This window comes from Podarcis erhardii (assembly GCF_964252035.2).
Source record: "Podarcis erhardii genome assembly, chromosome: 10".
NCBI lineage: Eukaryota > Metazoa > Chordata > Lepidosauria > Squamata > Lacertidae > Podarcis > Podarcis erhardii.
The window spans coordinates 62944523-62960894 of record NC_138500.1 but is presented as its reverse complement, the minus strand read 5'-3'; the positions used below and the strand labels follow the sequence as shown (position 1 = coordinate 62960894).

At 41.7% G+C, this 16372-nt stretch overlaps 1 protein-coding gene across 5 annotated transcripts in view; it reads right to left on the bottom strand.

The window, feature by feature from the left end:
• Positions 1-15002, bottom strand: part of BRD1 (bromodomain containing 1) — a 41810-nt gene extending 26808 nt beyond the window's left edge. For 4 of the 5 annotated variants that reach the window (XR_014160506.1, XM_081877829.1, XM_081877831.1 and 1 more), the window contains exons 1-5: positions 14631-14764; positions 5252-6629; positions 2022-2178; positions 1601-1732; positions 422-550 (exon numbers count right to left, since the gene is read on the bottom strand). Coding sequence is in view for 4 of the 5 variants with exons in the window: in XM_081877829.1 (XP_081733955.1) it covers positions 422-550; positions 1601-1732; positions 2022-2178; positions 5252-6615 (1782 nt within the window). In the remaining variant the exon portion in view is untranslated. Of the gene's footprint in view, positions 1-421; positions 551-1600; positions 1733-2021; positions 2179-5251; positions 6630-14630 lie in introns of all 5 variants that reach the window. The other variant, XM_081877830.1, reaches the window with a different exon arrangement.
• Positions 15003-16372: the final 1370 nt, after the last annotated feature.

Genomic DNA, 16372 nt, shown 5'->3' with positions numbered 1-16372 from the left:
ACTAGCAGGAGCAGAAATCCTTGCATGAACAGATATTGGATTCCTCCTTTAATGTTTAATTTTAACAAAATAATTATTTTTATATTTATGCTTTCACAAAGTCTAGAAAATGAAGGTATTAACATTTAATGTTTGCAAATTAAAGCATTTTATCCTTCATGTGCAAGTCTGGTGGTGCCAATTCTTTTTTTACCAGGTTTCACATCCTGCAGTATATTTCCATGCTGTTGGCAGAGGGGGACTTTCCTCCTCTGGCAACTCCCTCAATCTCTATGCTGAGTGCAGATGAGGAATGGAGTGATCTGTCCATCCTCAGCCAGGTTACTCACTCACCTGCATGAAATTCCATGACACCTATGGCTACCAAGCTAGCGCTTCAATACAAAACTGATCAACTGTATCAGAAATATTAAAGTTTCACCTCTTTAAGATTCACTGGTTGAGCAAATATGCGAGCAGAATCCTTTTCCTGTAGTTGGTCTAGAACTGACCGCAGTAGTACAGTAAATGGAGTTAGCTGAAGTTCCATGGCAACCTGTTCCACTTTGATCTATGCAATGGAAGACAAACAGAGCCCATTTCATTCATGGATACGATTGCAGACTGTAAGTATGAAAAATTGAATTTATCAATCCTAAGCAACTGTATTCAGAAATAAATTCCAACAAGTTTAATGGTGCTTACTCACAAAGTACTGCAGCTTAAATGTTATATGTGATGTATGTTCAATGTGCAGTAACAAGGAAACATTGATTTGCCTGTATTTGGCAATGTTTACAGCTTAATTACAAAACCCCGTGTGCTTTTGGCAATACAACTAACGTAGAGCCATAGGTAACATTCAAGAGGAGAGTATACCAATGAAAACACGACACATAATCATGGTGCTCTTTCAAAGCTTGGAGCCTTCCCAGTTACGCCACACTTCCAAGGTGCTCTAAGGCTGTTCCAAGTTGCCCTGAAACATGCACAAACACCTACAGAGAAAGTTAGGGATCTTGAGACTAAGGCCTATTAGGAAAGGTTGAAGGAGTTGGGTATGTTTAGCTTGGAGAAAAGGCTTTTAAAAAAATGACACGATAGCCGTAGTCAAATATCTGAAGATGGCCATCACATAAGTAACAGCAAATTTGTTTTTTGTTGCTCCAGAAGGCAGGACCCAAAAACATTCGGCTCAAATGACAAAGCGGGGAGAAGGGACAGAATTAAACTAAACATTAGGAAACAACTGACAATGCAAGCTGCTTATTCATTAAAGTGTTTTAATTCTTATTAGGATTCATGCACATTCACTTTGTGGGCGTCCAAAGTGTTTCAGAAATGGAGCATGACACACGCTTAAAAAACCCCTGGAGATTAGAATTTGAGAAAGGGGTTCTTCCTGACAGTTCACTATGCTTCAGAAATGTCCTCCACATAGTATGTGGTATGATCCCAACCCTCCCTCATTATGTGAAGAGCAGGTTTCTGGTAACTATAAATTGTGGCAGCTACCAAGGCCATGCAAGATTTGTGGGTCCCCGAGTGTGTATCCTTTGAATCAATCCTGACTCGGCAACGTTTCCCTTCAAAATCCTAATAAATAAAATTACTCATATACCTGTTCTCTTTTTAACTTTTCTCGTTTTCGTATAAGTTCTATCAGCAGCCGTGCTCTCTCCAGATCATGACGGAGCCTTTGCCAGTACTTCAACTTCTCCTTTAAGGCTTGTGTTTCTTCATCATCTTCCCTCTTACGAAAGAAAAGTAGTAGTTTCTATGTTATTCTGCTCTTAACTCTACAGCTAACAGAAGCTTCTAGCAAGCATTTCAAGAATAATTTTGAGTCCAGCTAGCCTGTGAAGTTACTTACGATTCCAGGTATACTATTTTTCTCTGATAGAACAAAGATAGGAATTAAAATCTCATATTCATTTTCACTTAATACACAATTATACTGTTCCTAGCAACCTATGGCATATATTATCAACTCAAATCACATGAGCAGTTTAATTATGCTGGAAATTACGGAAGATACATACCTGTTGTGTGTTTCTTTGTGACTGCAAACTAGACTGCAGTCTTCTCAATAAAGGGACACCATTTCTGGACAACCTTTTAAGTAACCAGTAACTATGTACTCTTTCAACAAATTGCTTCTTTCGCTGAATAGCCACCTGATTCATAATTTTATTTAATCTAAAGCATAGGGGGGAAACAAACATATTAATTTTTGTAACTCAGTGCTGCATATATTAATTAAGAAAGAAAATGGAATACTTCTGAATTGGAAATGTTGTTTTGAAATGATACCAACATTTACATGGGCTGGTGTAAAAAGAACTCCAGGAAAGCCAGGTGCCCCCCCCCTTTTATTTTGGATGACACACCTATGTTACATCGCAAACTTGTTTTGGAATTCCCCTTGATTTCAAAAGTTTTACCATGTACTGGGGGTAAGGGACTGCTCTCTAAGAAACACTAACTGAAAATTCTTTTAGGTACTTGGGAGCTAGTCACACTTTTAGAACCAGGGTATTATAAACAGTTCCATAAATCTTACAAATCTGATATAGCTAGAATGTTATTTTCACCTGTTATTTCCTAGTGGAATGTTTCACAATAAAGACCAAAAAAGAAAAGAACCCAAACTACATAATACCCTAAGACCTTTGACAAATCAATACATATTCATTGAATTTCTTTCTTTGATTAAATTATTTAACGGTTTTGCTACTGAAGTTATGTAGTGAAGCCTGGGAAGCAAGTTTACAAGACTTATAGTATCACATGTCCAAACACATACCTGTTAAGTCACATTTGACTGTGTAATACTAAAAAAAGAATCAACTCTCTTTCAATTAACCTGGTTGCCTAGAGATAATTCTCAACTGATATAAGATCCAGGCAAGTTGCCATTTACAAGTTTGATGTATCAGACTGCTATATTTCTATTACTATGCCAGCTGTGTTTGCTTCATCTAAGTACCAACAGGTGCATCTTATTTCCACTAGTTTTTTCTTCTTCATGGCATGCCAATCGGGATAATAGGGGATTGCATTAGGAATGTTGAGACAGAAATAACCTTCTAGTAATTAGCCAAAATATTTTTTGGGGAAAACAAATTTACAGATGAGTGCTAAAACTGTTATTAGAAACAATTCTCCTTACACTTCTGCATGTAACTTCACTAATTTTATTCAAGGGATATACGAAGTCATTAGAACCGCATATAGCATCCAAAGAACTGCACATGCACATATACAAGGGGTTTTTTTGGCCACCCATCCTAATGTAACCCTCACTCTCTCTCTCCAAATGCCTATTCCACTGCTCCTGAAGGTTGGGAACCATCAAGAGTAAATTTAAATTCAGAATTAGGAGCTATAAATCAAAAGCAAGATTGGCAACCCTCCCAACCTCCCTGAGTACAATCGGACTTGGATCTGGGCCATTGGTCTGTATGTGTAATTATTTCATAGGCAGTAGTACACTATTAAAAGCACAGGGGAAAGGGAAATATTTAACACTTCCTAATATCAGATAAAATACCAAGATTAGACCAAATAGTCTGCCCAGTAGTTTTCTGGGTTGAGGCAAATATGTCCCAAGATATTACACCTGTTAGGGTTGCCTTTAAGAATCAATTTCTCAAAATAAACAAATTCAATATATGAAATAGCAGAAGTATGCAGCACCCAACCTTCCATTTCCAGTGTGGGTATCACATCACACACAGTAAGTACCCTGGGCTCCTCTGGGGATGAAGGCAGGATATAATTTTAAAATATAAAGAAGCAATATGTAGCCAATAAGGATACTTTCTAAAATTAATGAGTTCCATGAAATTATTTAAATATATACATGATGTTTTGTGTTTAACCCCTCTGAATGTTTAGAGGTTGACACCATCATACAAACAGGAAGTCACTCTTGAATAGCCCCCCTATTCACAAACCCAACTCCACTAACACAGCATAGCTGGGGGGGAAACAGGGAACCCCATAAAATAAAATAAATTCTAACTGCTAATTGAGGATGTAGGCAACCCCTTTTTCAGGGCTGCATTTCAGTGGAGGACAGAAACAGAAACGATGATGGGTAGAACTAGAAACATTCACTAGATGAATGTGAGAATCAAGACCATTCTGCGCAAGTCTACTCAGAAGAAAGTCTCATGGGACTGTGACAGGGTTGCTCTCAAATAAGCATACAGGGGTTTTTTTTTTAGAACAACAGATTAATAGCTGTTGTTTTCGAAAGCAAGTAAAAGTAATTCTTTCGATGGGTCACACAAGCAGCAAAAGCCTATCCATTTGTTCTCAGACATCCATTTCCTCAAGCCATACAAGCAGGGGAATTTATTTTCTTTAGAGAAACAAACATAAATTTAAATTAAGTGAAATACTGCCACTTGCAGTTGCTCCGAAGCTACATAAGGAGGGGAAGAACACTTTGAAAAACAAAGAAGAGTAAGTAGGAAATGTATGAGCAGAGAAGAAATCTTGATGGGATGGGGAAAGGTGACAGCTTCAAGAAACACTGAAGGCTGAATAAAATGAGGTCAAAGGCTACAGACCGTCCACCTGTGATCTAGGCAAATAATTTAAAGGTTTCCTGTTCAATTTACCGTATTTTTCACCCTATAGGACACACTTTTTCCCCTCCAAAAATGAAGGGGAAATGTGTGTGCGTCCTATGGGGCGAATGCAGGCTTCACGCAGCTCTCCACAAGCCGTGGGAGACCGCGCCGGAGAGTTGCCTGCATGCTGAAGCCTGGGCGCGCTGAGCTCAGCATGTCCAGACTTCGCACAGCTCTCCGCAAGGTGCGGGAGCCCAGCGCTGGGCTCCCGTGGCTTGCGGAGAGTTGCCTGTTCAGGGGGCTGGGGTCGGGGGAAGCTCGGGCTTCCCCTGCCCCAGCCCCGCACCTGGGGGGGAAATAATTTTTCCCCCTTTATTCCCCCCCCCAAAAAAACTAGGTGCGCTTTTGGGGGCGGTGCGTCCTATAGGGCGAAAAATACGGTAAGTGAACTCAAACCACAGCAACGATGACTCTGAAAGCTATCCTCACTCTTCTACAAAAATATTAAGTTACTGAGTAAGAAGATTAAAAAAAATCTATTAACTTGTTTGTCAAATAGTGCCATAAAGTATTGCAGGTTTCATTCCCTATCAATAAGCTGACAACTAAAAGAAAATTAACATAAAGCAAATTTATCTTTAACGTACCATTAAGGTAAATAAAGCATTGACTTTTAATGTTTTTCTTACCTCTGAGGAGGGATACACGGAGCAGATACTGCAGGCATAACTGTACAGGGTTCAGCCGGTGTCTTCTTTGACTTTTTAGCCTTTTTTCTGACTTTTGATGTGGACCTTGTTTTGGCAGAGCCCTCTTTTCTATAGAGGCCATTTTTCATTTCAGCTTCTCCATAAATGTTCAGAGGTCTCCGAATGGAACCTGGTGGTGTATGTACATCACAATATGCAGTCTTTTTTACTGAGAATGTCGTGCCACTACCAGTTAATTCTTTCACTGGTTCCATTTTCATATACAAACCAGCTTTTTGAGCACATGTAACATGGAATGCTGTGTAGCAGTTTGCTTTGTGGCACTGAATACAGGCACCAACACCTTTCTGTTTACAGAGGTAGCATGTTAACTTCCATCGGGCAGGGGGAATGTTCTTAACTCCATCTATTGGCTCAATAAAAACTGTATTGGCAAATCCAACTTCCGGAATCCAAAGAGCACAAACAACATGTCCCCATCGATCATCATCTGTCTTTTTAAAGGCACCTCCTTTGTTTGGACACAGTACACAGTCTACAGGCCGTGAACGGGACTGTAGACACTGTCTGCAGAGCCACTGGCCCTCAGGTATATATGGCACCCCATAACACTCCTGATGCACTGCTAAGTTACACATATCACAAAAAAGAATTACATTGCTGTTCTGACACTCTCCATCCATGCAAATACAACAAACTGCATCTTCATCAATTAAAGACTGATGCTCACCCTGTTTTTGAGTCTCACAATAAGATTCTTTCTCAAAACGGTCCATAAGAAATTCAAACATGTTTTGCGATACAACCGAGAATCCATCACTCTTTCGCTTTTCATTGATTATTTCTAGCCATGCATAATCTTCTTCATCCATATCATACTCCACTTCATTATCAAGTTCTTCCGAAGACTTTTCAATAAATTTATAGTACGATGGAGGCCTCCGGGGTGCAGAAGGTGGACTGTACTCAACAATATGCACTTTGGGTTCTGGAAGAGTACTTGCTGTAGACGGGATGCCATGCGCACTCGGAGAAGTTTCATTTTTCTTTTTAACTTTGTTGTTTCTATGCCTCTTTGTTCTCAGAAAGATTGGTGGCCTTTCACTATTTTCTTTATTGCTGTTGCATTCACTTAATTCTTGGGCTGTAAGATCATCTTCTAATATAATTTCCAGGGGTTCAAAGATACTGATCCTGTGCAATCGCCCTTCAATTTCTATTTCTACCATCCTTTGAGCCTGGGCATAGGTCAAAGTTTCTCTAGTAGGGGAGTGTTTAATACTGCATGGAGAAGAAGAGTGCCTTGCTGAAGATACTCGATGACATCTTCCTTTCCTCCTCATTTGGTACTGATTACCTAAAATTAGAAGCATGATTGTAAGATGAAATTGTATATTTTAATATGAAAACAGGAAAGACAAAAGAAGAAACATTTTTTTACCTACTAGGTGGTTTCTATGATAAAAATTAAATGTAGTATCTTGAAGGCATTTAAAAACTATGAAACAAAAGACTTTCATAAGACCACAGTAAGAACTCCACACATTTTTGTAACTTAAGAAAACTCTTAACAATTCATTTTATAAAGCATCCCTGCAGTTAAACAGATGTGTGTGCTGTCATTAAGTCAGTCTTCCCCAACCTTAGCTACCCAGATGTTGTTGTACTACAACTCCCATCATCCCTAACTACTGGCCACAATGGCTAGAAGTGATGAAGATCGTAGTTTAACAATATCTGAAGAAACAGAATTATAGCATGATCTAGTAGCATGATATATTTACTGGTTTGCTGGTCACTGGTATTCAAAATGAGTTGGATCCAGAGAACTGTCATTGAAAATCTACTTGCACAATAGGGCTTTCCTGACTACAACCACCCCGAAGCTGCTACTGGGGGTTGAGAGCCCATGTCTAATGGCTTGGGAGAAACAGGGAGTTGCAGCAGGGCAGGTATATTCAGAATAATTCAGCAAGGTTTCAGAAGCATTTTTCTACTCACACAAGAAACAAACAAGCCCATTTCTTAAAAATAAATAGTAGTTTTTCCACATTATTATTATTCCATTTATCTGTTGCATTTTTTTGCCTCAGGCAGGAAGTCATTTTTTAAAAACACATAAAACGTTAAAACCAGAAATGAAAAGAAAAATGTTAAAATATGCCATCCCCTCTAAAAGGCTCTATACTGTTAAAGGTCAAAGGCCTGGTTGAAGAGGAATGTTTTCACCTGAAACCTGAAGCTATTTAGTGATGGCAACAGAAGAGCCTCCCTGGTGACAGCATTGCTTAAATCCTATGCACACTTACTTGGGAGTAAGAGACATTGAAGTCGATGTAAATATTGTGCTGTTAAAAATGCATGCATAACACATTTTGCCTGATATTAAATAAAAGGGGGAAAAAGACTAACAGCATGTGATATGCAGTACGTTCAGTAGTAACTTGAACACATGATCGGTGAGCCTGTCTACGGTCCAGTTCACATGTCATTTTAAAACATAGTTTAAAATAAACTATGGTATAAAGCAGGCATGTCCAACAGGTAGATCATGATCTACCGGTAGATCATGGGTAGATCACCGTCTCCCCCCAAAGAAACTCAACAATTTTGACTCCCCTAAAAAAGCTCATCATTTTCGCCCTGCTCCCCCCCAAAAAAAGGCCTTCTCCCTTCCTAAAAAAAAAGCTCAGCAACTTTGACCTGAACCCCAAAAAAGGGGGTAGATCACTGACAGTTTTTAATTCTGTGAGTAGATCGCAGTCTCTTGGGAGTTGACCACCCCTGGTATAAAGTGATCAAACAGTGTGTTGGAGCAGGTTGATCGAAAGACTGTGCTTTGTTTTTGCCTTCAGCAGGCTGGAGAAGAAATTGGAGGGTGGCTTCAAGTTACTTACAAACCAGTGGTTGTCATTTGCCCGAACTCACAAACACACCACACAGTGTAAGCAAAAAACAAATATTTGCATACTGCTCATTAAGGCTGGCCTTTCAACACTGTGATATATCACCAGCTAAACAATGCAATGTACTGATCTATCACAATGTCTGAAATAAGGATGGAGCTATGTAGAGGCATTGGGTGGCTTCACGGTTTTTCCTACATTGTGATTTTTGCACATCACACAAACACACACATCACAATTTGTAAAATATTGCAAGGTAAAAAATTATGAAACTGGTATAACAATATGGACTTCAAACAGGTTTTGGACAATATATCGCCCAGCCCTAACACACATCATAATTCATGATATATTGCCCAGTTAAAAATTATGAAACCAGTATCATTATATGGACTTTAAAACTGTTTTGGACAATATATCACCCAGCCATATTGCTCATGGCTTGTGTGGGAGGAAGGAACAAACCATTACTTCTGGTTCATGCATGATGGAAAGCTAGCTTCTGGTTTTTTTACTATAGAATCATAGAGTTGGAAGAGACCACAAGCGCCATCGAGTCCAACCCCCTGCCAAGCAGGAAACACCATCAGCACTCCTGACATATGGTTGTCAAGCCTCTGCTTAAAGACCTCCAAAGTAGGAGACTCCACCACACTCCTTGGCAGCAAATTCCACTGTCGAACAGCTCTTACTAAAGGTTTGCTTTCCTGTAGCTAAGGACTGGCAGAAGCAAAGGGAGAACAAAGCACCTGTGCTTTCAGAAGTGTGCAGAATGTGAACCAGTCCTTCAAGCAATAGCAAGCTTTGATTGCAGATTTGTTTACTGGAGAGATTAATGATTCATTGGGCATGCCACTTCCTACTTTCACTATATATATTTGAAATAGTGAGCCACTCCTTAATTCGCGTTCAAACAACTATCCATCATTCACAGGTGTAACATAGCATAGCATAAACTAAAACAGGTACACTTCACTGACACCAGAGTCCTATGCACAGGCAGAAAAAACCCATCTGCTTGTAAGTACTGGGGCTGCCAATTTTTGCAGCATTTCACAGCATGAAGAATCCTGAAGGGTCCTGTGACTTCCAAAAGCAAGGAGGCATAATGGAGAAAAGTTAAGTGTGAGTGAGTGTGTGTGTGTGTGTGTGTGTGTGTGTGTTTGAATGACAAAATGAGAGATAGTACACCTGCAATGAAAGGAGCTAGAAAGCTCCAACGCATTTGCAGAATACTGTGCATAGCCTTTTGGATCAAACACTTTACATTATTTGGAAAGTTTATTTTGCACTTATTTGTTTTATTTAGATGGGTTATCCTTGACAGATATTGAATTATACCAGAGCTTGAAATTTTGGTGCAAGGATTGGAATGGTGCCAGTAAATGAAGGCATCTAAGGCTATCATTGGAGAGGTGATAGCTATACAAGACAATGTTCCATCAGGTAATTCCCTGGGGCCTCCCACCACCACCAGTGCAAAAGAAAGAAAATAAAAATCCATCACCTTGTTTCTAATACAGGATGTCTTGAAATATTTTTTAAATGGACCTCTGCAAAAATGGCTCAAAGAAATGTGAAGTGAGCATCAGATGCTGATTTCTATGAAGGATTTGTTATAGCAACTAACTGACAGATGTCAACAAATACTTAACACTTTTTTATTCTCCTTAGCTCCACAGTATTGAGGATTGCATTCTGCTCTTCTATCAAGCAAAATGGGCCTCTAATTATGAAAAATGACTTGCACAAGGTCTTTCATGCAGTGGTTCCTCACCGACTCCTTCTGACTGAAACCCACAGAGCTCTCCAAAGCTAAGGAACATGGGATTGCACATGGAGGGCTACAGTGAGAAAGGGGTCTCTCCCCACACCAACTGTGACAAACAGATTTTAGGGGTAAAGAAACAACTCTGTTGCACAAGTAGCCTAATTTTTCTCATGGTCTGGATCTAAGCCAGCACGTGAAATCCACAGAATTAAATCCAATGTTGAATTTGTAGATATTTTTGTTCAACTACAATATATACATAATTCATGTTTGTGACCTATATTACTATCAACAAAGATTGTTTCCATAACGTTCTTATTTTTCTTAGGTAGAATAGAAACCATTTTACCTGATGTTATAGGATTTCGCTTGTGTTTATGGTTGTGTAGCTTTTAATACATACTGTCTGGAAATTATACAGAGGATGGTATATTTTGTGTACATATCTCTTTTACTTGCCTCTGAGAAAGGACAGTTTTCATAATGAGATATAGCAACACTTTCAGGTTCTGGGTTAAAGCAGACACTGACACAATTTGTAGTTATGAACCAACAAATGTTGTGATGCAGTGTAAATGAGCCCATAAAAAAATCATTTGGAGAAAACTTGGAGGAACATAATTATGACTGATATGCTTGAGAAGAAGTGGGACATTGGTTCCTTCCCCTTTAGTGTATTGCTTGACTTGCTCATCAGTAGAAAAATGATATTTGAATGGCTCTGTCTTGTAATAGGGTCAGAAAATTGCTGGGAAATGCTGGTGTTTAATACAGTACAGTACACAAATGCAAGTACGAGGCAGCACCTGTGAGGGATGCAATGTGCTTCTAATGGGGACCAGGGCAAGAGAGAAAAAGAAGAGTTATGTTGTGAAAATTCACATGCCAAAATGTGAAAGAAAGGAAATACAGTGAGTTGATCTCAAAAACGAAAGGAGCAAAATCACACCTTGGCCATTTCTGTAAACTGTCCTGTTTACAAACAATGTAGGCAAATTTTATTGTTCTGTTTACAGCAATTATTTTTCATTCAATAAATAAACTCTGTCAAACTATCTGCTGAACAAGTATTCACTTAAGGCAGATTTTCCAGACGTTTTGATTACAACTCCCATCAGACCCAGCCAGCATGGCCAATGGTCCAAACTATCTGGAGGACAAAAGGTTGGAGAAGACTGTCTCACAGCATCAGATTCTCTCCCCAAGGCACCAACCTTCACTGCCACAGGATCAATTTTACTCTAACAGGAACAAAACAAGACTATGACTACTAGACAACAAAACAAAGTATTATCTGGATAGCCTCAGTGCTATTTTCCAGACTAAACTACAGCACAATCAACAACGAATTAGCTTCTTAGAACATGGACCACAATAAGTGGTCAACTTGATATAATCAGTAAAAAACTGTGGCTAGCCTTGATCATTTGGAGCCATACAACCATTCAACGTTACTAAGGAAAGCTTTGCCCCACGAGGATTAGAATAATTTCATGCAGTTAGTAAAAGCATATTAAATTAAATATAATTTTTTCAACCATTATCTAAGCTCACTCAATTCCTCTGGGAGGTTTGATAAAAAGCTAATTATTTCATTTCAGTAAGTGCACAAGAGGGTGTGCATCAAGTGCGCTGGGCCTATGCCACCTACACAAGATCACATATGCCTACTCCAGACTGTCTTTAATTTTAAGTGCCCATGTCACCGATAGCTCATGTGCATTCATGTATTCACCTTAAAAAGCACGGGAGGTAAAAATCCTTTGTATGTACACGTACACAGAATCCCCCAAATGAACAGGGCAATGGTCCTGTATTTCCATGTCCTCCAGCTCAGTATATGAACACTCAGTGAACTAGGCTGTTATAGGAAATATTGGTCTGTGTACAACTCTCATATCCACAATATAGTCAAGGAAAATGAGTTCGTGGTTTGGGAAGCACTCATCTGTGAGTGGGGTGTAAGAGGACAGAAATACTATGGGTATCCCTTGCATTTGCGGATGCTACAACCACAACAGGAAGGTCCATGCACCCAGATGACAAGTATGCCAATGGAGTTAAAGTTGTTAAGGGTTACTAGTATTTGGTAATCTTGAGCAAAGCACCCTATCTCCCTTCCTCCCACTGTTCCCCCATGGACTACAAAGCTATAACAGACACTTAAAGGAATGCATGCCTAAAAAAAACTTGCTCAAACATTTTATGGACACAGGGCCCAAGTCCTGCACGCCTTCACATGCAGAAGTTATTACCCAATAACTGGTTGTGTTTGTGGTTTATTTGAGTTTGACTGTCATAATTTCTAAAGCTTCTTATACAGCCTTATAAAAAGAACTGAAGCACAAAACAAAATAGTATTTATAAAGTTATCACTGCAAAACTTAGATTTGATATATTACTTTAAAAAACTGTGCAGACTGCAAAACATGTATCAGAAAGCAATTCAACAGGCAACAGCTGCTTCTTAAAAAAGTGGTAATAGAAGACTACTGGATAGTAATCATCATTTTCTCTTCCAGTAACCGCAGCTGTTAGTAAGAAAAGAATAGGGTAGCTGTGCAATGACATCTGAAGACATAAAACAAGCAACACTCAACAAATGTCTGCACTGGGGAAAACATTTTACACATATTCATGGCACCAACTTTATTTGAAACATTTGTGTCAATGCCCTCCCTTCAAATGACAGTTCTCCCACTTCCCCATGTTACAGAGGATGAATATTCCTTATATTCAAATTGTGTTGACATTTCCCCCCACAATAAGCACTTTTGGGAAGTGCAAATATTCCCACTAAATCTTTAATCACAAATACTGAGGGGTAAGAAAGAGGAGCAGAAGCTACATGAACTTTGTGACATTGTAGTGTTTTAATAGCTAGTTCATCGAGTGAACACCCAAATGCAAGGCATCTATACAAACCTTCATCAAAATTGGCACTCTCATGAAACAGCCACTCAGACCTGTTCTGGTAGCTTGCAACTCATCTCCCACCTCCCCCGCTTTTTTTTACTGGTTCCAGACTGAACTGCATCAAATCCAATGTCACATTTCAATTTTTGTAACAGAAAGAGGGCTATGTTTGTGTGTGTACACAATGGGGAGCATTTCTAAGCTTTTTATGGAGCGCTATTACAACATAATCCTATGGCTTTCCAATTCAATGGGATTTACCCATCACATTGAATCAGATTGAATCCTTGGAGAACCAACTGACTTAACAACCTTGTGAGGTAGGCCACTACTTCTCTCATTTTATAATTGGTGAACTGATGAGAAAGACAGAAATGGATCTCGCATTCAGACATTTTTAGATCCAAGCAAACTTTTAAAATACCCAAACTGTGTTTACAGTACTATTTGACAGCCATAATTCATTTCAAAATCTCAGACATTATATAAATGAAAACTAAACTAAAACTGTGGAAGAAATTATTATGCTAAACTACAACTATTTCCCCATGGATTTTAAAAAGAAGAAAAACCATGGGAAAAGGAAGAACCATGCAAGTTATTCTGAGAGAGTATTCCTCTATCATAAACTAGATAAAATCTAGTTCAGAGAGAGAGAATGAATTCCACATCTAGAAGAATGACAGAAATAAATGCTTATGTGCAAACAACTAAATGCTTATGTGCAAACAATCTGACTTTTATTATAAGACATCTGAAGGCAGCCCTGTTCAGAGAAGTTTTTAATGTTTGATATTTTACCGTGTTTTTAATATTCTGTTGGGAGCTGCCCAGAGTGGCTGGGGAAACCCAGATAGATGGGTGGGGTATAAATCATCATCATCATCATCATTTCTCGAAGTTCAGCAACAGCCAAAGCGTCTTAAAAGTGACATTTTATCGCCAGGCCACATTGCCAAAATAAAGCCTTCCTCAAGAAGCATACCGTTTGCGAGGCTTGTACTATAGTCAGGGTTTACCCTATCTGCAGTTCCCTTGGGAACGCAAAATAATAAATCACACGTCCATTTGCATCTTACATCATCTCTTGTTACAGAAAGGAAGATGAAAGCCTCTTCCAACTGCATGCCGCCGAGTTAAAAGGCCCCGGTCCCTGGGAGGTAACGCTCCTCTTACAAACTGCGGAACCCGGTGCACTGAATCCGGCCGGGCCAGCTCCCAGCTGGGAGTTACAACAGAAAGGCGAGGGGGAAGGTGGGGGGGGTGGGGAAACTCGCGCTTCGCCCCGAAAGCGAAAGCGAACTCCCCAGGAAGTAACCCTTTCCTCCCCGACGGGAACCAGGCGAAACAGGAAGACTCGATCGGTTTGGCGGGAGGCGCGGGCCACCCTGCCTCTCCCCCATCCTCCCCGCCCCCTCCTCGCTTGCGCGGAATGGTTGCGCCCTGCACGAGATTCCCGTGCAACCCCCCCCCCGCCCCCTTCCCCGAACGTCGCCTTCCCCCCGTCCGCCCGCGACATCAACAACAGCGGGCGCCCCTCCCGCTGGCGCGCCGATGGTTCCTTCCCCTCCCCCACCGCCCCTCCCCTCTGGCCGAGTGGTTCCTCCCACGCCAGGCCCGGCGCCTTACCCTTTGCGAGGCCCGCCTCGCTTTTCCTTCCCCCACCCGGGACAATGCTCGGGCCGCAAACATGGCGCCCGCCCGCCTGCCCGTGAGGTGGGGGGTGGCGCGCGGGGGAGGGGGGTGGCGGTTTGACGGGGCTCACCTGAGGGAGCTGGCCGACCCCTCCCTTGGCTGCGAGACTCCGGGGCTAATGGCGGCTCCCTCAGCTTGCTAACGCCGAGCGGCTGTGAGGAGACTGAGGGAGGGGCCTGGTCGTCCGCGCTGTCCCGGCCGCCTTGGGGCTCCCGGTGGCGGCGGCGGCGGCGGTTGCTGTCTCCGGCTGCCGCGACGCATTCGGGGGCGGAGGGCCGGCTGCGGGTTGGTCGCCGAGGCTCCCGTGGCCGAGAACCTTCCCCTCCTCCTCCTCCTCCTCCTCCTCCTCCCCCCTTCGGCACAAACAATGCGGCGGCTTCACCACAGCGCTCGCGCCGGCGGGGGAGGGAGGGAGGGAGGGAGGCGGGGGAGGAGCAGCAGCAGCAGCGGGACGCGAGGGCGCCAGGCACCTCCCAGCCCCGCGGACGACGTCGACGCGCGTTCTGGGGGCGGGGCCGCGGAGGCTCCGCCCATCGCCGTCTTCGTCATCCGCCCGCCGCCAACCAATCCTCGCGAGGTGGGCGGGGCCGAGAGCGCGTCGGGTTTTGTCAAGACCGCAGGCTGCTGCCGGGTTCAGGGATGGACGAGGCGGACGGGAAAGGGAGCACGAGGCCCTTTCTTGGGCGATCTTCCGCGCGGCGTGGCGTTTTCTCCTTGCGGAGCCAGGTGCGAGCAGAAGCTTTCGTAGGATCGGCCGGGGAGTCCTGACGCGTCAGGTTCTTTGCCACTCCAGATCCCACTGTATTTGGGAAGATTAAACGGATCCAGCCCCTTATATCTTCATCTTCTTTGATGCAAGAGGGCTTTAAAGCCTGGATTCGGTCCCCAACTTGGAGCCCGCCTTCACTGACTCCCGTGAAAGTTTTCATGGATGAAATAATGGAATACTGAATGGTTAAAGGGCAGGCATGTCCAACTCCCAAGAGACTGTGATCTACTCCCAGTATAAAAAAACTGGCAGTGATCTACCCATTGTCATTGGAGGGAGGAGGACCGAGCCTGGGATGGCTTTCCCCCATAACTTTCTGTACCTGATAAGGATCCCGTGATCTACCAGGATCAGCTGGGGATCTACCGGTAGATCGTGATCTACTGCTTGGACATCCTTGGTATAGGTTTTTATATATATATAAAATATGCAGGGATTTGTGATACGTGAAATGAACCATGGAAAGAGAAGGGAAGTCATTGATATCTGAAGGACATAACTCTCTGACTTTTAGAAGACATCTGAAGGCAGTCCTGTAGCTTGTAGATCATGGTGAAAGTACATGAAACTATTATATTTCACTGGATGGTAAAAAGTGCTTCTAATTATATGATTAATAATAATAATAATAATGACATACTATTTATACTCTACCCATCTAGCTGGGTTTCCCCAGCCACTCTGGGAGGCTTCCAACAGAATATTAAAAAGTTAAGTAAAAAAAATAGTTTACTATATTGAGTCTGTCAATGGAGGGGGAACATTTTTAATGGTATGCATTGCCACATGTTCTGTTAGTAACATAAACATTTGTATTCTTTATGTTACTAAGGATATTTTCTGTTTCCACAGGCAACAACTCTATAGTATTAGGATTTAATACTGATACATTGTTATTGGAATATGGCCCTTTGGCTCCTTAGAAGTTGGACTCCCAATTTCCATCAGTCTCGACCAATATTGTCAAGGATGGTTAGAGCTGTAGTACAATAATACTCTGCAGGGCTCAAGGTTCCCGTATCCCTATACTGCAAACTTTATGG